Genomic DNA, 25814 nt, shown 5'->3' on the forward strand with positions numbered 1-25814 from the left:
AGAAAGTTACTCAGGTTTTTTGTTACTGCTGATTTAGTGAGCCAAATCCCCACAGGTCAGTGGAAGACCAGAGCCTCTGACAGGGAAGGCAGGATTGTGCTGCTGAGGAAGGAAATCAAGGGGAGAGCAGCTGCACCACTCCATATGCTGGCACTGAGCCTTCACATCAGCTCAGCTATTTTGTGGTGTTTGCTCCACCTTAAAAATAATGTGTGTTGGCTTGGTTTTGTTTGGATCTTTGTTTCTTTTTTTCAAACAAAAAGAATAAGATCACCAAAATGTAAATGATCCATGTAACATTCTTGCCAGTTTTTAATTGAACATCTAGTGGTATGGAATTTTACATCAGCTGTATTAAGAACAATGTCAGGAATGCATCCCAGTCCTGTAATGGTTATTTTCATCTCAGTAAAGCAAATAATACCTTCAAAGATAAGTGCCCTCGTCATGGTAAAGAACCACATGTTTTATTTAACTTGCATGCAGCTAAGGTCTTGTTTTCAAAAGGATATCAGTGTGCCTGCTTATAGCAGCTGATACTGCAGCATTTCTGAATTATAAAAGACTGAGATTAAAATGTTTTTATGCATAGTACACAGTAAGAAAATTCTAAGGCTAGATGTTTTTAAACAAATATTTTTAAAAACAGTTCTTATTTTTACTTAAACATTTATACATCAGAAAATAATCACCTTCAAACATGCATGTTGTAGGAGTTTCTGGGCACAAGCTCTCATAATTTATAATCTCACAACCGCATTATGATGACTGCTTGAATAACATTTAAAACAATGCCATATTCTGTGCATTTTAACTTATTATTTAATATCAGTTAACAAGAACAAATGAACAGTTAGTAACATGTGAACAGGCAGTTTTGGGAGATTTTGATGTTTACACAATAAGTTCACTGAAGGTCATTTTCTTTATCACACATTGCTATTTTCAGAAATCTTGACAAATAAAACAGTTGTCTCAGAAATCACTCAAACTTGTGAGCCTTCATGATCATATGAATATCCTCATTAAGACTTTATTAATTTCTGTTTCTCTGACTTTGAAGGTTACCAACGTACCTAAGTAAACCAAATAGCAATTGAGAATTTTTATATAAGGATCACACACTGTTCATGAACCATCTGTGGTGAGTGTTGATTCATAGGAGGAAGTCATTCAACAAATTTTGAACAAATTGATGTGGAACCATTCTAAACTCAGCCAATTTCTGTCAAAAAAAAAAAAAGAAAAAAGGAAAAAGTTAATAAACTCATGGAATTTATTGTCTTTATGGTATTTGTTTTTAAATTCTGGTCACTAGCAATTCCCACTAAATTGCCTTCCACACTGTTTTGCTAATGGCTTTGGAGAAGTAAAATAAATGCCATAATGCTCATTCAATCCGCTTGGAAAACCAAGTCTTTTCCACTCACACACACAATTATATATTGCATTTCTAAATCCAGAGTTACAGCCATAATTGGTCCAAAAGTTGCTAATACAGAATATTGCTTTATAATACATGTAGAAAGCTAGAAATATGTCCCAAATACAGTGTCCCTCACCTTTAACTGGTTAGATACATTCTAATTTCCCTGTCTTAGTAGAACAACAGATCACTTTCAGAAGAAGAAAAACAAGCCATAGCATGGAGAATGCCAGGTCATATCAGCTGTGCTAGATGTCTGCTTCAGCATTCAGCTCTTTTGCTGCTCCCACTGTTCTGTTTTGTATTTATCAAATCATGAAAAAAATGACTGAAGTGGAACAAATTATAAACAGTGCACGCATCTTCCTCTCACGCTCTGAGGCTCAGAGGCTTTCAAATAATACCTTCCACCCTCCTGTCTTTTTTGTGTCTCTAATTGCCATGTGTTACTGAATAAAGTCATGCTGACAGCTATTCTGTAACACTTACAGAGCACAGCTAGCATTTGGAGAAACAGGTTGCCTTCAGATGTACAGAGGCAGCTGTAATCTGTCGGTAGTAGGTATGCTGAGCTGACACTGGTCAGCTACCCAACCTGCACCCAGGTGCTCCATCACTCCCCTTCCTCAAGGCAGGTGGAGAAAATAGGTTGGAAAAGCTCCTGGGTCAAGATGAAGGCAGGATGATCACTCGATCATTCACCAGCTACTGTCATGGGTCAAACAGACTTGACTTTGGGAAAATTAATCTATCACCAGTTAAAACAGAGTAGGATAGTGAGAAACAAGGACAAATCTAAACTCACCTTCCCACCAACCCTCTCTTCTTCCCAGGCTCAACTTCACTTCACGTTTCCAACTCTTCTACCTCCCCCACACCAAGCATTGCAGGCAGCTGAGGAGCAGGGCCTGTGGTCAGTTCATAACAGCTCCTCTCTGCTGCTCCTTCCTCCTCACGCTTTTCCCCACCTCCACAGTGAGGTTCCTCCCATGGGATACAGTCCTTCCTGAATTTCTCCAATGCAGGTCTTTCCCATGGGCTGCAGTTCTTCAGAAACTGCTCCAGCATGGGTTCTTTTCCAAGGGGTACAGTCCTTTGTGAACAGACTGTTCTTGCGTGGGCTCCTGTCATAGCGGTGACTCATGTAACCCATAGGGCCACAGATCTCGCCTGGAGCTTGCTCCTGCAAGAGCTCTCCATGCTCTGCAGCTTCCTACAGGGTATGTCCACCCATTCTAGCTGGGGTCCTCCACAGGCTGCAGTGTGGATCTGCTCTGCCATGGTCCTCCATGGGCTGCAGCAGATAACCTGTGTCCTCCCCTCCTTCTGCACTGATCTGGGTGTCTGCCGGCTGTTTCTCTCATGTTTTTTCTCACTCCTCTCTCTCACAGCTGCTGCACGGTGGTTTTTACGCTTTCCTAAACATGTTATCACAGAGGCACCATCAGTTTGGCTGATGGGCCAAGCTTTGGGCTGCAGCGGATCTGTTTTCAAGCTAGCTGGAACCAGCTGTGTCTGAAATGAGGGCAGCTCCTGCTGTCTCCACAGAGAGGCCACCCCTGCAGCCGCTCAACTACTGCAAGCACCTTACCATGGAAACTCAGTATAGAATGTTTGTGCTGTTATTTGGTACCTCTATGCCAGCACAGAAGGAAACAAAACGGGAAGTCAGATCCCAGTGTTAAGCCATATGAGTGTTGTTCTCTCTCTAGGTGAGAGTTTGCCTGTTTCCCAAAAGCAGCAAAAAGAGAACTGTTCTCAAGGACCACCCGTTGATATCATCAACAAGCCTAAAACCCCTTTGTCTTTTCTTTTGAGGCTAACATTATTTAAAGCCGACAGATTAATTAGCTATGTCACTAATTTTTCCTGTGTTTGCTGCCAAGAAAAGTATTCAAGGCGTTGCTCTAGGAGAGCTCTTCTTTGTATCCTCTCCTTCCTTTTCTTTCCGCTCAACTTTAATTTTGGAGAGGCTAGAAGTTTTTACGGACACAAAAATCCTGTAAACATCCTTAAGGGCAGATAACAGCTTCTCCTGAGGCAGTTCATCGCACTCATTAATTACTCCATGCAGTGTTCAGTTCTTCAGACAATCTCAATCTCATTTTGTTAGTGTCTTGTCCTACCTTCATCAAACACATTTTCTTCTTTATTTTCAGAAATGCTTGTTGGTAGTAGTTGGCTGCTAGCTCCAGCATGTGCATGCAGTATGGACCAGTGCAAGTTGTTTTCAGCAATTGTTTTGTCCTGTCATGAAAGCCACAACAAATATATTGCCTTCAGTGAACAGGTGACCAGTACCCACAAATCGCATTTAATTTTGAAATTTGAATTTCTGCCAAAACTGTAAGGTCTGGAATGTCAGCATTTCCCATGAAATAGAAATTCAAAAAGTCAGCTTTTATCCCAAGTGAAATATGTTTGTACAGTTACTGGTACACAAGGAGATGACACTATTTTGTCTTCTGCATTTTAGAATAAATTTCAAAGCTTAGGAGGTGAAGGGGGCAAGCACCCTGCTCCCCTTCCAGCTCTGAAGTTTCTGTTTGAATAGTCATGTTGCATAGCAATAATGTGTCTGGTTTTCTGTATTAGAACAGCTGCAGCATTATTTTGTGATAAGCCTTTCTAACAAACTTAATCTTAGGGTTGCAAGAAGGGATGTGACTTTTTTCCTATGCTAGAGTATCTCATTCTGCCAGTGGGACTCTCAGCTATTTGTTTACCAGCAGAGGCATTTTGAAATTCAGGCCTTCTCTTCCAAAATGCTCCACATTGGCTATCACCATCTTGTCCCCTCCCCACCATGATTCTGCTCCCTTCTTGTCTGTCTGTCTCAGCCTACCCTGTCCATACCATCTCCAAATGCACCACTGTCCTTCAGTTCTGTTTCTCTGATGGTGGCCTTCCTTTGTAACTCACTGAGGTTACTCCCCATTGGTTGCTCTCTCATTGCTAATTTCCAGGAGTGCCTGAATAAAAAAGAGCTCCAAGTGATGCTCCCTTTTAGCATCTTTCAGCCACTAATCCTTTTGGTATGTTGCAGCACATAACAGGCCACTGCCCTATATAGCAATGACACAGTTCTGCAGCATGCCCAGGGTGCTAGGAGGCAGGGGATCTGAGCATGGGAAAGGGAAGGCATTTATTTAACACACTTACTCCCAAGATGAAATAAGGATGCCACATAATTACATATCATGCCTGTAATGGCTTTTGGAAGCAGCAGCTGATTGCAAAGCCCTGTTGTGTTCATACAGCTAACGGGTAGGGCATAGACTGGCAGCATATCCAGTAAAAGTAGAATTTTAATTAAGTAATGATGGCAATCTCTAACAAATTTACTCTAACAATGTGCAAACAGTTTTCCAGAGATTTATAATTGGATGTGCTTGGGTGAGTTTTCATAACTCTCTTTTAACATTTGCCCTTTGGATAATCTTGCCAAATTGTTTTTTGTTTTTTGTTTTTTTTCTGCTAGAGTCTTTTTACGGTGATGAAAACAAAATACTTTTCTTTAGCTTCAGTTTAGGAAGTATCCTAGTCAGTTTTGCACTTATCTCAAAAAAATATTCAACACAAAGTAGCAGATTACATAGACAGTTTTTTGACTAAATAGCTAAAGTTTGGAAGCATTTTCAATAATTAAATGGAGTCTTGCAATTGAAAATCCTGAACAACTAGCAGCAGTACTACCAAATGAGGTATAAAAAATAGAACATTTTGCATATCAACATATTAAAATCTAATTAATTCTTATTCCTAAAGCTCACAGTACCATACTTTCAAAGACAAACAGCAATAAATCAAAGCACCATTTAATGTACAGTGAAAGTAAGCATGTGCTTTTAGTTTGTTCCTTTGAAGAGATTTTATTAGATCATTTGCTTTTACCAACTACGGTTTTACTGCATGTTTTAAAAATGTGTAGCATCAGAAAATTCTATATAGATGTCTAGCTTGAGTAAAATATTGTTGGTTCATTCTCATTTCAAAAACATGGTGTAAGCTATATTAAAAAAAAAAACTTATAAAAATCTAAGTAACATTAATTGTGAAACAGAATTAAAACTTTGTTTATTCATTTATCAGATGGCATAACAGTAATGTTAATGCTTTGGACGATTGAAGAGGTAAGCCACTACAGTGGGTGCTATGCAAACTTACTAGCACTGGAAAAATATTCCACCTCAATGTAAGTCTTAAACACTGGCTACAGACAATAAATATTTAGGGCATTTAGCAGCAGCAGCTGGTCAAGGTTAACCCTAAAATCGGCTGTGTACATTGCTGTATCATAAAGCTCATCCGACAAATCAAATCGGCCTCTAAGGAAGCCAGCACGGACTTGCTATACAGCCACTCTGGTTTAGGACTAAGCAAGCATGCTGCTCTCAGCAGCCAACTGGACCAAAGGCAGCACTGCATGGATGTGGTAGCAGCAATTCCAGCTTCACGCTTAGTTCCGCAGGGCTGGGTTAAGCCGCTTGCACAGGCTTGGTGTTGTCCTGTTCTCACTCACATTTGCAGTGTGATTTTCCAGTACTGTGACGACTCCAGAAATACAGAACCTGCTTTGGCAGACCATTTGTAGCTATGAAAATAGCAATGTCTCTGACAATTCACTATGCATTTTTTAAACAATTGTTGAGGGGGCATTTAGGTCTTCAAAGAAGTTGTAGCAAGTCATTGCAGTCAACATTAAAACAACTCTCAGAAACCAAAAACTCAGAAAAGTAAATCATTAAAACCTCTGATAAAGTGAACAGTACCCAATCTGTCCAATACAAAATATGACGTAATAATTAGGTTGAGAGTCCATCTAATCCTCTGATCATGCTCCCTGTGATACCAAGCAGCGAGTGTATAGGAAGACAGCAAGAACAAGAGCAGCACATGCTGATCCCTCCTCCAGCATCCAGCCACACATGGCTTAGGAATTAATTCAGAAAAATTAAATACCAGAATTCTACTGATTTTGTATTCAACAGTTTAAGGTAGACTCTAAGGTTTAAAATGCCTATATCAATTTAAAGGAAAAATTGAGACAGGAGACATACTATTTCATCTGCATTAGTATTCACATCTTTTACTGGCTGTGCTCAAGCAGTGGAGGATCTGCACTGCCTGCCCCCTGTCCAGTATGCCAAATCCTTCTCAAATATTTGGGTTTTAATCAACAAGTGATTTGAGCTGCTGTATTTATTCTCTGTATTTTTAAAAGCTCCTGTTCTGCATTTGAAAGATGAAAGCCTACAGCTCGTTCAAATGGAGGGTTGTACTTCTGAGCCACCTCTTTCAGCACTTTTGCATTTATTAGAGTTCACAGAACTAATTATACTGCCAACCCATTTGCATTTGCCAGTTTATAATTAGTAGCAGAGTAATAAAGAATTAAGCAATGTTGCCAAGTGTACTGGCTCCTTGTTACAATATAGTATTGCTCTAGTGAAACTAGTAATAGCATTAGTCATTTTCAGTGAGGGGAAAAAAAAAAAAAGGAAAAATATTGGTGATTTTGGTTATGGGAATTAGAGAAAAAAATTACTTTTAGGAAAGAAAGGAAAATAACCCCTCAATAAATGTGAAAGTTGAATAAAACTATCTCAAAAGATGATTTAACACCTCCTCCTTTCTAAAGGTTACCTAGATGCCTGAAAGATGTTATCTAATGTGTTATTGATCCAGTGAAAGTGATTCCAAAACCAGGTCTGGTACAGTGCTTTATTACTTTTCTACCTGGATTTTTTTCCCCCTAATATTTAATATCAATCTCCCTGGGTTCAAATTAAAGCCATTATTTCTTGTCCTGACTTTCATCATACCTTGGCCCATTCACCACCTTTTTCAGTAAATTGCTACGCAATCAGAGCATCTGCAAGGAAGACTTGTAGCAAGTTCCTACACAAATCATATTTTCCAAGCTTCCTTTTGCTCTTGCTGCTTTGAGAAAGAATTACTTTTCTGTGTCCTGCCATCACACTGGGCTGATTTACATTCAATGCCTGATCAGCACCAAGCGGCATAACATAATTGCCTTCTCTGCCCTTAACAGTATTCTTTGATGTACTTTATCATTTACATCATACTTGGGTTCCTATTTGTTGTGTTTTCTTTTCTGCAGCACTACTGCTTAGACAATTAGTCCCCATTTTGTATCTGTGCATTTAATGTCCTGGTTTTAGAGATATCACTTTATATTTTTTTATAAAATTTCTTATTGTTGCTTTTTCCAACCTGTTCAGTATCTTTAATTTTGATCCTATCATTCAGTGTGCTTGTGACTTCTTTAAACGTGCTGTCATTAAAAAGCTCTCATAAGCACCATTTTTATTCCATGATTCGAGTTGTTGCAACTAATACTGATGAGCACTTGGGGCAAAAAACAACACATCTTGCATTTATTCCTCCTATTTTGATAGCCTTTTGTTAGGAATGGTTGGTTACCTTTTCCCTAGATGATACATTCTTATGTGGGAGAGCATAAACCCACAAATTTACTACAAAATAACAGACCTACTATTATATATATTATATATATTATATATATTATATATATTATATATATTATATATATATTTCCTTTTCATCCATTAAACCAGCTGTCCTACCAAAGAATAAAATCAGATTATTTGACATGACTCTTGACAAATCTGTGTTGGCTGTTCATGAGTGATGCTAGGTGTATATGTGTAAATGCTTCCTGTATTAATATTATTTTGTCATATTATTACTTTTCTAATGGCTGTCTGGATATTGAGCTGAGCCTGATGGACTCAGAATTTCCTCAGACCTCTTGCTATCCTCCTGTCTGTAAAGGGTAGTGGAGGAGGAAAGGTAAATAACATTTTTGCATTACAAGCTAAACACACACAAACTCATCAGTTGTTCAGGAACCCTCTCTATTTTCCATGTATTTTACTGAGATAATTGTTGCTAATATTTCAAAGAATGCATTTCTTTGAATATTTCTAGCAGAACTGAAGAATACTGTAGAAACCATTTTCATTTCATAGTATACTGCATCCAAAGATACAGCTCTAAAGATGCATGATCGCTGAAAATACAGAGAATAAAAAACGCTCAGGATCGAAGGGTTATTTTAGCACTGTTAGCTTTGCCTACAGGATGCCAAAGCATATGCAATACATGCTTCCTCTAACTTTTATTTCTTTAAAAGTAAGCATGCAATTTTATCCCTAGTTTAGATGTGAAAATACCTCCGAGGTCACAACACAAAGAAACTTATACTGGAGGAGATTTTGTTTCACATATTTTGTTATGACTATGTATGTCTGTGCTTGCTCATAAAGAGCTGCTCTTCAACAGGTTTAGCCTTCAAGTTCTGTCTTCTATTATAACCATTAGCAAATGTTAAATATGAAAGCTAGTTTGAGAGCAATGAAGTATTAAAGGGTTTAGCTTTGCTTCCCCCTGTACTTTCATGGTTTTCATACAGAGTATTTCCCATGAGCATATAATTAGGACTGAACAACAGGTGCTTTTGTGAGGTGTGTATCTGTCCAAACACATGCCACCAAAGCTGGAACTAGAGGTGGGGCAGCCTTGGTCCTCTCTCTCCTGTTCAGTCTGGTTTAGACTGGTTACCAGGTATCACAGCAGGGGGGGCGGGGGGTGGAAGTCTACATGAGCCCTTCACTCAAACTAAATAAAAAGAAACCCACCATTTTAAAACTCTGTGCTGTTTTGCTCTAGGTGTTTTCCCTGTTTCCCAGGCAACTTCAGAAAGAGAAGAAAGATTCAATGTGTGTGTATATATATGTGTGTATATATATATGTATGTATGTATGTATTGAATCAAATTAAACTTAGGATCTTTATAGTATAGTGGAATTAGGAGAACCTGAAATTGCTATTTGATAATATTAAAATCTAATGGCAATTTTGTGACAGATAATTGACACAGATTGATTCAGAAACAGGGGGGAGGGGGAGCAGAGGTATTACAGCTCCTCTGGAGGAACTGCTCCTGTGTCACAGAACCACAGAATATCAGGTTGGAAGGGACCTCAACTCTCATCTGGTCCAGCCTTTCTGGGTAAAACATGTCCTAGACTACATGTCCCAGAACCCTATCCAGCCACATCTTTTAAGTGTCCCACATTAGGGAATCCACCACTTCCCTGGGGAGATTATCCCAATGGTACGAATTCTGTATGCCCACGAAAGGGCAAAGCTAGAGCAACGAAGTTCTAAATGAACACCTTACGTGGGACCTCGAACACGGGGCGGCAGTACCGGGTACAGGGCTGCCCCGACACCGCCCTCAGCTGCCACACGCCACCGAAGGCAGCACTGCCAGGAGGGGCCGCGCCGGGAGGCAGCGCAGCGGCAGCCTAGCCAGCCCGGCTGGACTCTGAGAGCGGACAGTCACTGTTCTCGAGCTGGGCTGGGCTCGGCTCGGCCCGGCCCGGCCGGCTCCAGGCACCCACCGCCCCAGGAAGCCCCGGCCATCCCCACCCCAGCCCGGGCGCCCCCCGCTGCCCGCCGGCTCCTGCCGCAGGAGGCCCCGCCCGGCCCCGCACTGCCCTGGGGAGGCGGAGTCGCGCAGGAGTCGCTGCCGCCGCCTCTTCCGGAGCAGCTGACGCCGGCACCGGGGCCATGGAGGATTTTCACCCCCGCAACGACGAGGTAGGGGCTGCCGTCCTCCAGCGGGGCGGAAGGCTGTGCCCAGGTGCAGTGCGGGCCGTCCGCCATCCAGCCAGCTCCGGGCTCCGCGCTGCCTTTACCTCGCCGGAGGAACCCGGCTGAGAGCCTGGCAGGTTGGCAGCTGTAGTTGTCGAGGTGGGCTGTGCGCCGGGACCTCCCGCTCCCTGCTCTTCGGGTGCTGGCGGGCCCGTACGGCGGCTGCGGGCCCGCTTCGGTAGAGCGGGGGTTCAGGGTGCAGGCCGAGTCTTGGCGCGGCCCTCTGCCTGTCTGCGGCCTCTGCTGCTACCGGCCTGCTCCGGTTCCGGGAGCTGACAGTTCCTGCATGGGGACGTGGGAGCGGTGCTTGGCGGTGCTGCCACCCAGTATAAGAATTGGAATGGGAATTCCAATGGGAATATGAGGCTGCTGCCGTTTTTCTTGTATCAGCCCTGGAAAAAAACCTAAGCCGTGCCGGGGCCGGTCAGTGCTGCAGACTGATCCCTGTCAGCCAGTACTGAGGGGCCTTTCCCTCTCCAAGTGGCCTCACTTCGGGTCTCTAGCCACCAGTTTTCATTAAAAGAAACAAAACTCCAAGCAAACAGACAAAGCCTACAAAAAGCAGCTCTCCAATTTATGTAAACATTATTATCATCGCCATCATCCTGGAGGATTCTGGCCATGCTCAAGTGTTTGAAATTCGGCGATGAGAAGGGAGATGGCACAATGGCACATACTGTGTTTCCTTTGGAAGCCAAGCTAAATGCTGATGAGTAAGAACAAGTAGAAAATAGGTGGTATTGAAACGGGCAAGCTTTTTTCTGTGCTTATTTGCATAAGCTAATGACTATGGAAACCAGTTTTTCTGATAAACCTTGGGTTACCATTTTGCAGCAAGACATAACACACAGGTTAGTAAATCCGTGACTCAGAGGAAAAGATTTGCCATTTAACTTTTTGTTTTGGAGAATATTCCCATGACATGCATACCCAGTGGTGGAATTTAATCTTCACAGAAGGTGTGAACTGAACCTATTTCCAAGCTTACTGAGCCTGGAGGCTTTTTGGACCCCCACGCATGTGACCAGTAAAATGATACTAAATGTATGTATGGTGCTGAGGGAAAAAAGTAAGGTTTTAGAATTTTGCTAACAGACTGCACAATGCAAATAACCAGACAAGGAGCCTGATCATTAAGTGTAACTTAGAGTAAAACTGCATCATTTGTTTACTTTTCTATCAGAAGTAATAATTAATTTTTATTACAGATGATCTTCAATGCTGATGAGGCCCACAACATAGTTAAGGAGGTAGGTTTTAGCTAACAGCTGTATTTCAAAGAAATTCTTTACCTTACTTTGCATTGTAGTGAAAGCAGTTATTTTCATTGACCATCCCAGATAAATTCAATCTTATGTTAAAAGTATTGTTGATCTCAAGTAAGGATGGAGCTTTAAACTTCATCTGATTGCTGCCTTCAACAACCTAAAATGGAGAAGGTAGGTGAGAGAAGAGAGAGACAGAATCCACTTTACAGTGGAAAGATTAGGGGCAGCAGTCGCAAGTTGCAAGGGACATTCACTCCATGGTGAATTTCTTAATGAAGAGGCTGTGACAGACAGATGCTGTCAGGTTTTTTGGGGAAATACCATTTTGAGAACAGAAGTCCTAGAGAGGCTCTGCAGGTCCTTTCCCACCTGTCAGGAAGGGAAAGGGCTGCACTTTCAGAACTGCTCCAGTACACAACAGCAAGCTCTTTGATGTCAGATAAATGACAGTTCAGCCTGTTGTGTAACTGTTCCTGCCTTGAAAGGCCAAATACGGTATGACATTGTTTCCAGACACTGGGAGTAAAGCCAAGTGTTCCTGTCTCTGATTGAAAGCTTAACCAGACCCAAATAGCTCTGCCAATGGGTACATTTCTGGAAGGACCAAAATCCCCAATGGATTTTGTTTGTCCCTTTTCTGTCTTCTGTTCTGTGAATATTTGTTTCCATTGAGTTCTTTGTCCGGTTTTATACACTGTGATCAGAGCTAATTGGGTTTTTTAAGATCTGGGACACAAGTCTCCTGTACAGCCTGTTAGTGGGTGGTTAGTGCATGGGATTCATCTTACTTAATCGGAGGAGAACATAGGTTTATTTTTCTACCTTTTCGAGGTATGCATTTCTTAACCAAATTTCTCAATTTTAAGAACATAATTCTGAATTTCTTAGGAGCAGAGAGTGCAGTTTAAGAGTTACAGTTAGAAAAAAGGCTTTCTATTCAATCATTTTAAGTTTAAGCAAGGGTTGGCCAGTCTGTACTGGGTGGGAGAATGTGCAGTTTTTAAGCAGTTAAGGTATTTCTTGTGCCGCAAGATATGACCCCTGAGTATCTCTCACTCTAGTATCCTCCTTATCTCTTAAGCTGGAGTATGCATTTCACTATTGTCACACCTGCTCTTAAAATTCTGTTACAATGCTTGCAAGCTCTGAAAGGTTGGTCAGCCCAAGCCGACATTACTGATTTGAGTAGTACCATTTCCATTGCAGTAGCTTCTGAAAGCCAAGCTGGAGTAGATGGTCACTGGGAACAGTGGGATGGCTTAGTATCTACACTGGTAAATGGATCCATTCACTTGGTTGTTAAAACATACGGCTAAAGTCTTTCCTACAAGAAATGTTCAGTCAGAGCCTCATTCTTCTCCACATAATAGTGTGGTAGATATGAACTAAAAATAAGTGTCCAAGAAGGCTCATTCAGCAACTTGATCAGCTCAGCTGATTTAAAGTAATCTAATGGCCAGATAAAATTCCTCAGATTATGTAAGACATTTTAAACCTCTACATTTTGAAGTCTGTTTACTGCAACTTTTTTTTCTTTTTTTCCCCTCTGTTTTAGTGCATAGAAGGTGTTTTAGGCAAGGCAGATTATAATCACAACAAAGTCAACCAGTGGACTGCTGCTATAGTAGAACAGTCGCTGACGCATCTGGTGAAACTTGGAAAAACCTATAAGTACATTGGTAAGTACAGGCAGTCATACTTTTACCACATACAGTCACAATAAATAATTAATGAAATGTTCATGTGAATGCAATGCTATGTTCAGTAGAAAGTTTTGAACTGTAGAGGAAGCAGATCAGATTCCTGAACTCTTAAGTTACATAGATTTTTAGCAATACCTGTTGTAATGACAGTTTCACCTGGGCTAACCATGCTAGCACCACTTAGCACTCTTAGAAGATGGCATGTTACACAGTCTTTTTCTGACTGTTGTCAACATTTGAGTATCAGTTCAGGAAATAATTGCTTATTTTAAATAAAATTTTCAGTAGGATTAGGCCTCATTTAAATACAGACATTTGAAAGACTTTAGTCCTGTCCCATTATATTTATATGCATATCTGTGGAAGGGAAAATGAAATAAGTAGAAGTTTAACCCACTTTGGTCCTTTTGTGGAGTGTTGATGTAATAGCAAGTGTTTGCACTCCATCCTGTTTTGAAAATCTCGGATTCAGATTGCCACTGGTTTTATGACCGTTGCAGGTCAGTCGAGAAATGCTGCAGGTTACTAGAATGTGGTTTCAGAGAGCAGTCAATCAGTACTTTTGTGAAACAACTCTCATCAAGTGTGACTTCTGCAGTACCTGTGAGGAGAGCACCTGCAATCACATTCTGAGGTGCACGTGTCTTGTTTTTAGCTGGGATAATTAATTTTCTTCCTGGTAGCTGGTATAGTGCTGTGTTTTGGCTTTAGTCTGTGAATAATGTTGATAACACACTAATAATTTTAGTTGCTGCTGAGTAGTTGCTAAGTCAAGGACTTGCACGTTTCCCATGATCTGCCAGTGAGGAGAGGCACAAGAAGCCAGGAGCAAGCAGAGACAGGACACCTGAGCCAAACTAGCCAAAGGGGTATTCCATACCACAGAACGTCACACTCAGTACAGAAACGAGGGAGAATTGGCCGGGAGGTGCCAGTCACTGCTTGGAGGCAGGCTGGGCATTGGTCAGCAGATGGCAAGCAATTGTATTGTGCATCACTTGTTTGGGTTTTGTGGGTTTTTTTTTGGGGGTGGTGGTTATTCCTCTCACCCTCTATCTCTCTCTCCCCCTCCCTCCCTTTTAATTTTTTATTATTAATAATAATAATATTATCGTAGTATTATATTTTTATATTCATTCAAATTATTTAACTGTTCTTATCCCAAGCCATGTTTTTTTATGTTTTTCCAGTTCTCTTCCCCATTCCAATGTGGAGGGGAAGAGCGAGTGAACGAGTGGCAGTGTGGTACTTATTTGCTGGCTGGGCTTAAACCAGAACAACATGACACAAGCCATATCTAAGTAGTTTAAAAGATAAAAACCATAATCCTATTAACAGGCATTTGTTTAAAGCCACTGTCTTTATGTGAGTAAAAATAATCATGAAATGAATACCAAGTTCTTGAGGAAAGAAACCTTCCAACCCTTGGGATTCTGTGATTCTGTGATTCTGTGAAAATACTGGGGTTAAGGGGTTTGTGAAAAAAGGTTTTGGCTCAGCTGGATGCCACTTGCCAGCCATTTGAACAAGTAATGCAGGCTTGAGTTCAGAACTACCAAATGATTCCCCCCTTCTGCTTTAATAATCAAATCCTTGATTTTATGATTGTGTCTTGCAGTAACTTGTGCAGTGATGCAGAGGAGTGGAGCCGGTCTTCACACAGCAAGCTCATGCTTCTGGGATACTACAACTGATGGTAAGTTTCCTCACTCAAACTAAAAATCTGCAGTAAAAGAAATGTTACTTATTGCTCAGTAGTAATAGTTGGTTTGAACATTTTCAGGAGTGTTTGTAGAAGCAGTAGCTTCTAGAATTAGATGCTTGTTTACAGTCCCAGCAGAAATATTTTGTTAGCAGTCAGTGCCTGCATTAAGAGCAATTTCTGTGTAAATTATGAGAAGTGGGAGTAGAAATGTCTTCATTCTGAAACAAGAGTCAAAACATTGAATCCTCATCAGTAACCAAGATCAATTGAAGAGGCAGTAAAATGTTGATCACAGTAAATGCAAGTGAGTAGTCCTAAACATACCTGCCTTTCTGCTGTGAGGGGGACAGCACTACTTTGGAGGAGGACAGAACTTGGTAAGAAACAGGAATAGTTTGACTGACAGTTAGTGTTTCAATTGCTTAACTACCAGCTGGGCTTTGGATGTGTTTTATTGCTTCCAAATTAGTTCTTAAGGCATTTTTTCCCAGGATCAGAATATCATGGGGAAACAAGATCAAAATAATCTTATGTCTGTCACAGACTCAGAAAGGTATTTTCAGAAGAGGGCACCAAGATTTACCTTTGAGATGGCTTCAGAAAGTCAATGAAGATTAAAATAAAAAAATCCAAACCCAACATAAGATGAAGTTAAATAGAGTATCTTGCCAGTTTCAGTATGAGATTTTCAAGGTTTTTGCAAATCCAGAGAGATACCAAAGGTGTGTTTTCCTGGAAACTCTCTTCAGCATACAAGGCTCATATTAGGTAGTAAATAACATACAAGTTAATGAAAATGTTTTGAGGAGTGTAGTGTATATATAGCCAAAATAACATTATAGTACTTACCTTAGGTCACAGCTGTCATACTAATTGGACATAATTACAATGTGATAAAGTGAATGTAGTAGAGACACTGGAATTCTGTTTTCATATTGTAATAATCTTTTCTAGGAACGTGCACAGTGAGATGGGAAAACCGAACAATGAACTGCATTGTCAATGTGTTTGCTGTTGCTATTATCCTGTAGCTGAGTAGAAGATAAACACAAGCAACACCGAAGCCTTTAAAACAAAAACAACAAAAAAAAAATCATCCAAACACATGGCTAAATATTTCAAACCATTACTTGTTTTTGTATGAGGGAGGAACAGACAGAAGTTCTCTACAGAGGGCATACAGTCTAAGCCAGTTCTCATAGATTAATTATCTGAAAGCTAGCAAAAATTTTAAAATATATATATATATTTATCTAAACAGAAAGTTTTAATAATATATGATAATGAGAAGGAGCCACAAAGATCAATACAATTTATATCAAAGCTAATATCAAAGATACTTTATTCAAGAGGAGCAAAACACATCAAATCAAAGGAAAGGTCAAAGATAAGCAAGACCTCACAAGATTGCAATGCATTTGGGAACAAATTATGAACACAGTTCAGAGTGGTTACACTGTAAACAATACTGGTGCTTCGTGTTTGATTAAGCAAAGCTGTCACACTGACTGCTGCTCCTTATGAAATTGCATGAGCATCATGTTTCGGTCAAGCGTGAACATTTACATTGAAATTAAATCCGGTAAAGCTTTTTCCCTGGAGGCAGAGGATGGCTTCCGTAGGACAAAGGTGAGATATACCTAGTCCTAGCAGAATTCTAATTTATTTTCAGAATTAAGAACATAATACTTATTACCAGTTCAGGGATACATGCTGGGGATCAGGCATCAGCCCTTAATTCATAGTTTATAAATCTGAAAACATTCTGAAGGTACTTAAATTTGATATTATTCCACAACTGTGCAGTTTGTGACAAGCACTTTATTGATTCCTCATGCAGTATCCAGGAGCTAGGGTGGTAAGACTGGACCCACATTACTCCAAATAGGATTAAAATGTTTGGAGAGAAGGCACAGACGTTTCTAGGGGTCTTGTTTGCTTTGAAAGCATTTATCCTAAAGCAATGTGTTTGCTCTTTATAGGAGTGTTTCCTACATTCTCTAAGTCTAGAATTGGATCTTGGTCCTATGAAATAATACAGTTAGGTTTTAAGCACTTAGAATTCCCTTCCTATGTAGATTTATGCAAGGTCTAACTTTGCTCATCTGATGAGTCTTAACTTGAAATATTCCACATGGAAGAAAAGCATTTGCACACAATGCAAGTATTTGCTGGATTGGGGCCTATGCTTTTGTTGATTAATGCACAAATTATAAAGAGATGTATCAACACCAAAAATGCCTAATGATAGCTGACACTAAGTGGCAGCTGTATTAAGTAGTTTCCTCAGATGCTGCTTAAAGGGAGAATTTTTTCTTTGTTACTGCATGTCTTTGGAAGAGACTGGTAACTAACAGCTACTGTAAGGCTGGTTTGGATTTTAACAAATGAATATTAAAGCACTATTACGTGGACTATAAGGGCGTGTAACAAGTGTCCTGTACAAAGAACAAGCTTAAAAACCATTTCATTGCTTAAATTGTGTATACATATGCCTAGTGTGAGACTACAGAAGGAACATGTGTACGTGTAATTCCCAATATTGTTTGAAATCTCTTGCTTTGCGGACAGGTAGAGTTCTGCTTTTACCTAAGTGCAAGTAAAATTAATACTGTAATACTGCATTTGCCTAACAGGCAAGTGTAACGTGAAGATGTATGTGTATGTTGTACTGACCTTCAAATGCCTAATAATTTAAAGTTATTTGGGCTAGAACAGCAATTTCTGAACTAGGTGCCAGCATTGAAGAGCCGAGTTGTGGAACTGACAAAAATGCAGAAGTTTCACTGATACTTGAGATGGTGGAAAGTAAAAAATCAGTGGGGTGCCAGCTGGAGAAAGGTTTGCTATGATTGATGCAGTCTAAGAAGTAGGTGAGTAAAGATAGCAGTGGCTGTTATCCCCCTGTTAATGGGCCATGGTCTGAAGAAATATCCCAAATAGCCACTTGTAAACTCATTTGCTTTACTTGAATACATGATGCACTGAATAAGACTATCAGTTTAATGAGGCTTGATCAAGGTTCTGCTGCAGAATAAACCTAGAAAATGCTGCTTAATTATAAGACTGCTCCATTTTTCTTTCTACCAAAAAAATAAATAAAGTTTTGCCTTAGTTGTATTTTTGCATCATGTTGTGATCTATATAAATGGGAACTGAGAAAAATACTCCTTACTTTCCTTCCACCCTGGACCTTGGGTGCTTACTCTAAGCTGCAAGCTGTTACCTGGCACTGAAAAAGTTAAGCTTTTATAGAGGACTGTGTGTGTGAAATCTTGAAAATCTCGAGTCTGAAAAACAGTATTTGCTTATTAAGCTCATAGGCCTTGAGAAGTAGATGACTGATAAATGAACCACCTGGGTCAGAAGTGATTAACTAAGACTCAACTAACTTCACAAACATTAGGAAGGAACCCAAGGTAGAAATACAGAAGCAATTTTGGAAAGCTGAGTAAAGCATAACTGTGTCCCTCAAGGAACCTGGTTCATTATAATACTAAAGATCACACCCCCTGAGATAAGAGACCCTTGCCCACAGCAATTCTTATGGGACATATGTAGTGAATTAAATATGTACTGTGTCTAAACGGAGACTAGAGAATGTAAGAGCCAATAATTGTAGATGGATGGAAAAGGCTGATTTTCACTTTTTGAAATGTATAAAATTGGGTAGCTGCCAGATTGAGGGTGTGCTCCCTTTGTGGAACTTTCCCTTAGCGCCCATCTTTGGCAAATAGGAATTAATATCTCGACTCAGGGTGTGAGATTGGCTTATTGCACACCGGGAGAAGGATCCTATATTTGGGTCCCCACACTGATTTCCCAGTCACAGCAGCACCACGGCTGTGAACAGTAAGTTGGCTGCGTTACAGCTGGCGCACACGCTGGCTGCCTGCGCCCCCGGCTGCCAGTGGCTGTGCCACCCTTCCCATCCCCTGGCTCCATGCTCCTGCCCGGCAGCGGCCGCGGCACGGCGCGGCCCCCTCCCGGCTCCGAGCACCGCGGGGCCGGGTCGAGGCCCGAAGCCGGCGGCAGGTGGCGGTCGCGGGAGGTGGCTGCGGACGTCCCCACCGCGCCGCTCGGGCTGTGAGCACGGGGAGCGCCCGCGGGCGGTTGTCCAGAGTGCGGGACCTGTAACGGGCGGGGCAGCACGCCCGCAGCCGGAGGCAGGCCCGCCAGCGGCCGGGGGTTCGGCTCGGCACGGCACGGCACGGCCCGGCGGTGGCTCGGGAGGGAGCGCCGCCGGTGGAAATGCCCCGGCGTAGCCTCAGGAGTTAATGATGATGCATAACGGTAACGTCCTCTCAAAACAGCGTGGGGCAGTTACGGTTATGCCGTTCCTATTGAAACCTTACGTGTTGCATATGGAAAGTGGTGTATCCGCCAGGAAACATGAGACTGCAAACTGCCCGTCACTGCTAGGCGACAGACAGCCCGCACACGCTCTGACTTCCCTACCGGGAATTCGGGAGTTGCCGCAGCCGTGGGGTGTGTATGTGATGATCACCCACCCAACTTCTGACTTCGGCTGGTTTTGTATCGGCTGTTTGGCCTCATAAAAGTCAGCTTTTAGTATGCATGCTGAGCTATGTATATGACATACTTCTAATTTCAGTGTTGCTGCTGTTAAAAATACTTTCTCTTGAACACAGACACGGGACTGACTGCCATTCATGTGTTAGACCACAGCAGTAGTCAGACCTACAGATACTGAACAGATGTCGGGGAATTAAAAACAGAACCCGTGTTACGTATTGCCAACCTCCTTTACCAACCCACTGGAGCCAGCCGTGGGGCTGTCCAGTCCTGTAAAAATTTGCATGATGTTTCCTGTTTTATAAATAAGCCAAACTTGAAATAGAGAAAAGCAAAGAGGAGGGGCAGTGTGAAGGGGCACGGAAAGCACCAACAGCTGAGAGAGAAACTTGAGAACGAATACAGAGCTACAGGCTTACTTTTTATTTTCCACATATAGGTAAATGATTTAAACGCCTGCCAAAAGCTGCTCTGTCACTCCCCTCCTCAACTGGACGGGAGAGAGAAGATGAAACAGAAGGCTCACAGGTGAAGATAAGGACAAGGAGACATCATTCAGCAATTACCATCACAGGCAAAAGAGACTTGGGAAAATTAGTTTAGTTTATTGCCAATCAAATCGGAGTAGGGTAATGAAAAATAAACCCAAATCTCAAAAACACCTTCCCCCCATCCCTCCCTCCTTCCCAAGTAACTTTACTCCCAAATTCCCTCCCTCCTCTCTCTCAGTGGCACAAGGAGACAATAAATGTGGGTTGCAGTCAGTTCATCTCATGTTGTCTCTGCTGCTCCTTCGTCCTCTGGAGGATTCCTCACACTGTTCCCCAGTTCCAGCATGGGGTCCCGCTGACAAGAGAACATTCTTCATCGACTTTTCCAGTGTTAGTCCTTCCAGCAGGAGACAGCCCTTCATGAACTGCTCCAGCACTGGTCCCTTCCATGGGGTGCAGCCCTTCAGGAACAGACTGCTCCAGCGTGGGTCCCTGCCAGGGTCACAAGTCCTGCCACAAACCTGCTCCGGTGTGGGCTCCTTTCTCCATGGGACCGCAGGTCCTGCTAGGAGCCTGCTCCGGCACAGGCTTCCCACAGGGTCACAGGCTCCTTTGAGCATCCGCCTGCTCCAGTGTGGGTCCTCCATGGGCTGCAGGGGCACAGCCCGCCTCACTATGAGCTGCACCACGGGCTGCAGGGGAATCTGCTCCAGTGGCTGGAGCACCTCCTCCCCTCCTTCCTCACCGACCTTGGTGTCTGCAGGGCTGCTGCTCTCACATATTCTCAGTCCTCTCTCCAACTGCAGTTGCTGTTTTCTTTTCCCCCTTCTCAAATATGTTCTCACAGAAGCACTACACAGCTACCACTGTTGCTGATGGGCACAGCCTTGGTCATCAGTGGGTCTGTCTTGGAGCCATCCAGCACTGGCTCTGTCAGACATGGGGGAAGCTTCTGACAGCTTCTCACAGAAGCCACCCCAGTAGACCCCTGCTACCAAAACCTTTTCACACAAGCCCAATACAATTGCTCAGACAGTAGCACACTGGAATGTGTGATCCTGGTCCTTCATAATAATAGTAGTAGTAGCAATAGCAGTAGTAGTTTTGACATCACAATTATGTTGTTGCTGCATCACCTAGAAGCACTAAGTTGTGAACAATGGCCAGCCATGCTGCATGCTAGTCCAGCTACTGTCTGAAAGCTATTCACTTTGACTGCAAAGAGAAAACTGAAATAGATGGACACGGGTAGTCCTAGGAACAAAAAGGAGCAGTGTTAGCTACCCCAAACCCAGCAGTCCTAGAGAGGAATTTGAGTCCAACAGTCGTCTCAAGATGAGGAGACGAAGATACCTGAGGAAGGTTGTGTCTGAGAATGATGGTGCTGACAAGGGCAGCTGACAACAGAAGGCTGAGGAGTTGCCCACTTAGAGACTTTTGCAGCCTTCTGAGAGTCACACGGAGTTGGAAGTCAGAGAGGATGAAGTTTAAATGGGAGCATTGGCAATTGTATAAAATACCTTTTAAGTTACAGATGGAAGAGAAGAAAAACTGGTAGTTAACAAGAAATTGTTTTGCTTGAGTTGAGTGGAGAACAAGACAAACAAGGTGAGAGGTTCCCTTTTTCAGCTTGTTTGGCATTTACAAGATACGCAAAGGACAGCCCTGCGCAACCTTTCCCATTGACACTTTGCTTGGGAGGAGTAAATACCTACTTGGCACGTAAGGTAGCGGTTTGCTAGCTTGCCCCAGCAGTATTTTCTCTGCTGATACAGCTTCATTGTGTGGTTACAAAATGCAAAATGCGTCCCCATTAACAGGCAATGAACAGTGCTTTCGCTCACTGTGGGGAAGAGGGAAAGGCCCAGCATCTTGAAACAAATTTAATGGCTGTGGACATGAGCTAAATAAGGAGGGAACACCTGTTACTTCTAAAGGGGAAGTGGCCATCTTAATGGGTTACAGCTAGCCTTTGCAAATAGGTTGGTAGTAACATGAGAACTTTCATCATTTTCTTCGGTTTGGGGCTAGTTTCTGTTGCGTACATAAATGCGACTGTGCCTGTTAAATTTTCCTAGTAGTAAATTGCCTGTATCTATCATCCCCCTTACTCATAACAGTCAGGGAATGCTGGTTTTCCTACCTAGCCTCACAAGCCAAGACTCATATAGTGGGTTTCATCATCTCACTCCCTGATTACTACTGTTACCTTTCAGCTGGCCTCAAGATCCCTTCCCCAGATGTTACTACAGGGATCTTTAATCTGTCACTGATACTTGAATCCTGCTAACTTATAGTTAACTATCCCAGCACCCTGGAACGATTTAGGGCATACAAGTACCTAGGGAGGGAATCAGTACATACAGGCTTAAATAGCGTATTGTCTTCTTGCAGGCTTTGAACAAGGAACACTGGCAAATGCTCTAAATATAATGTTTTGGCCCTGTAATGCAATGCTCAGGCCAACACTGTGGTTTTTCTGGAGTTAATGGTTGCCTGGGGAAAAGCTGCTGGTGTACCCCAGGCAGTGATGTGAGGGCATATGGCATATGAACCTGCAGTCCCCAAATGGTCACTTCATTCATCATGATGACTTTATAGTCATACCAGATGAATGTCTGACAGATTAATGCAAATAAAGGCATTGGGGTATTCATTAAATTACCAGCAAGGACTAACTTGAGGCAAGATTCCCCTGCTATGTTTGTAGCATAGGCTTTGCTCTCTCTCAGAGGGTGTGAAATGGCAGGGAAGACCTTGCTTCGAACTGCAGCAAAAACTGTGGCAGAGACCTTTAGAGATTTCCTGTAAAATGAATGTAAGTGATATTGGGTAATTGAGCATCAGTTAGTCCTCTGTAAGCAGAATTTCATGGCAACTTGCGTTGCTGTCCTTTACACACTGTGATTGATTTATGCACCTGAGAGTGAGGAGTGATGGATAATGATCCACACATGTACAGCCCTATCACCATTTGCAGCCCTTTCGCAGTGAGAATGTTTAATGAATTGTTAACAGATGAGAGAACATGCATAGTTTTGAGGCAGAAGATAGCTGCTCACAGTCAACAGGTTTCTGACTTCTCAGGGGGACTGGTTCTAGAAAGTGTTTCTCACAGCTGGTTTGTCAGTGCTTGCTGGCTATTTCCTTGCTGCTGTCTGAGCAAGGTTAAGGTCTTAGAGGGCTTGTGTGAATTCGCCAGCTGAAAACAGGCTTGAGCTAGCATTGGTTGTCACAGATGAAAGGGAAGTATGAGAAAAAGACAGAGAGGGTGATAAAACCGCAGCAGCAGCTGTCTTCTTCAGGTGTTCATGGGAACTTGCCCAGCCTTGGGTCATCCTGCAGGGATATTAACTTACATCTTGGCTGCATCCAGGATTTACCAATCCAAACGTGGGATTGCAGGGTAGAAATCTCTTTGGTTTATAAGGATGGATAGTCTGTGATATGAAACTGGGCACTTGCCCCAAAGTGCCCCTTAGCAACACCAGTATTGACAAGTACATTTTGTTCTGTTAACTGCAAAGAGATGACAGCAATTGCCCTGCCCCAGCCCTTCCCTATGCGATTTCTGCAGCCACAAAAATTCCACCTGAATTTTCTCAGTGCTCTCCCTCATGCAAAGAGAAACCTTACAGACCCCAGACTTTTGTATGGTCCAGTCTAACTCATACGACTGTAAAAAGACAAAACCAGCATAAGAAGCATTTACATTTCACTTCAAAGGTGGCTTGATCAAAGATGCCTATGCTTATTTGTCCTGAAGGTCATAATACTCATGGTATTTGCATATTTTCTGATCTTGCCACCAGTTGACCTACACATACAAAACAAAATCAACCAAAAAGTTATTTGCAGGGTACTTTGCTTTGTAGATTGTTTCCAGAATTATAAAGCATCAGTTCCAAGGCAGAGATGGTCTGACTCCCCCTTGGCTGGGCTTTCCCTGCCTCCCTCTACAATAATGCTCAGTGAGGTGGGTGCCTATCTTGGGGGGGGGGGGAGTGAGTTTTTGGGACATTTTCCTAATTTTTGAACAGTGCATATGAAATATAAGGTCAATGCAGGTATGTTTTACAGGATTAAAGTACAACATTTGCGCCACATGCTTTGAAATACTAGAACAGAGCTCATAAATTTCCTTCATAGTAGAATTTAAACTAAAAACCATTAAGCAAGGGGAGAAAATATTATGGGAGGGGACCAAAATAGTCTTTTTGGACAATGCAGAGGTGGCTACAGCCGTGATCTATTTGCAGTGACAGAGAAGGTAAGCAGATGAATAACTGTCATGGTTTAAACCCAGCTGGCAACTAAGCACCATGCAGCTGCTCGCTCACTCCACCTCCACTTCCCAAGCCCCCTCCTGATGGATGGGGAGGAGTATTGGAACAAGGCAAAACCCACAGGTTGAGATAAGAACAGTTTAATAATTGAAATAATGTATAACAACAACAATACCAAGATAACAATCATTATAATAATAATAATAATAATACACATATTATTAAAACAATAATAATAATAAAAACCATGTGAAACTGAAAAGTCCTTGATGTAGGGTAAGCACTACTTAACAACAACTAATACATCCGTTTATTATTCTCACACTAAATAAAAAAAAAGAACAAAACCCATCACTGTTCCAGCTATTAAGAATCAAATTAACGCTATCCCAGCTGAAACCAGGACTATATCCACTCCTTATTCCATTTATGTCATGCCAGGTCCCACACTTCCCAATGCACCATCACCTTTCCTATCTTTTGATATATACACATAGATATCACTCTCTTAGTCTACGGACCAGCCCTATAAAAGTCCAATGAGTTCATTTAGTCCTTGGGCTACATCTGTCAAGAGAAAAGATGGCATGTGGTCTTGGATTGCTGCATGTGGAACCCAGGTCTGATTCTATCACCACTGTGCTTGTCCAGTTTCATTAGTATGTCAATTGAAAGGGTTCACATTCCCCAAATCTGGAGTGGCAGACAAGGGTGCTGCAGTGCCCCCAGTACATTGATGGGCATATAGCTGCCATGGAAGCGATAATATATTGTGTTTTATACCAATCAACATCATACAGTTTAATTCACTGGCTATTCTAACCCAAAATCAAATCCCTTGAAAGAGTGACAGCAATTGGTAGAAGAGGATGGACTGAGAGAAATCAGTGGTAGATGGGTAGGAAGAGATACACCAGGTACCCAAGCAGAAGAGCACCAGAGAAAAGGGAGGGAATGAGGTTAGTGCAGGTGCAGAATGGGCTGGAAAGCATTTGTAGGCTTTCAGCAAGTCTCTCAACACTTTTCCACTCTACTGTGATTAATTTTGCTGCTAGTCTGGGCTGGCTTGTGTGTATTGAATGTAAATGAGACCAGCAGGTCGCTAAGTGCTGTATGAAATGCAAAAACAAATGTGTGGTTGACAACAAATAACTACTCTGGTTTGAGTCTACGGAACTGACACTGTTGTATGCAGTCAGACACAAGAATCTTGATCCTGCCAATGCTTATAACCATTAGCATCTTGATGCATGCTTCTAACTTCCTTTAAGCATATATCCCTGTTTTTGAGGTCTCAGGGCTTACACCTGGCTGTGAATTCTACAAAGAAACCATTGAAAGATGGAAAAAAACCCCGATCAACATTAACTAACACCACTCCAAAATAGAGCAGGATCCTGAGAAAAAGTGCCATAATGAGACCCTAACATTATTTCTTGTTTGTGTAAAGGTACCTTGTGTTTCACAGGCAGCTTTTTGTCTGCTTTTCTGTTACTAATTTGGTTTAACCCACTATCTGAGGACTTAAAAGGCAGAAAGTCCCCACCCAGCAGAAGAAATCTTACAAGACTGAAAAAAGGAAGACCTATTTTGCAACCAGGGTGGTTTCCCCCGGGACAATGCACGATGGTGAACAGGCAGAATATCACTTTGACTGTATGTTAAAACTTAGGAAAACCTGGATTTTGTTTCC

General features: G+C 42.0%; 1 protein-coding gene across 3 annotated transcripts; it reads left to right on the forward strand.

Moving 5' to 3' along the window:
• The first annotated feature begins 9724 nt into the window (after positions 1-9724).
• On the forward strand, positions 9725-20115 carry DYNLT3 (dynein light chain Tctex-type 3). Of its 3 annotated transcripts, none has more exons than XM_065677197.1 (5): positions 9725-10078; positions 11341-11382; positions 12956-13079; positions 14722-14799; positions 19784-20115. In XM_065677197.1, exons 1-5 carry the CDS (start codon positions 10049-10051, stop codon positions 19789-19791), a joined length of 282 nt encoding a protein of 93 aa, XP_065533269.1. In that variant the 5' UTR covers positions 9725-10048; the 3' UTR covers positions 19792-20115. The 3 variants fall into 3 exon arrangements, with proteins under 3 accessions (XP_065533269.1, XP_065533267.1, XP_065533268.1); XM_065677195.1 differs by lacking the exon at positions 19784-20115 and adding an exon at positions 15763-17928 and having other exon boundaries at positions 9731-10078; XM_065677196.1 differs by lacking the exons at positions 9725-10078; positions 19784-20115 and adding exons at positions 10159-10231; positions 15763-17928.
• Positions 20116-25814: the final 5699 nt, after the last annotated feature.

Source organism: Lathamus discolor, chromosome 4, assembly GCF_037157495.1.
Source record: "Lathamus discolor isolate bLatDis1 chromosome 4, bLatDis1.hap1, whole genome shotgun sequence".
NCBI classification, from domain to species: domain Eukaryota; kingdom Metazoa; phylum Chordata; class Aves; order Psittaciformes; family Psittacidae; genus Lathamus; species Lathamus discolor.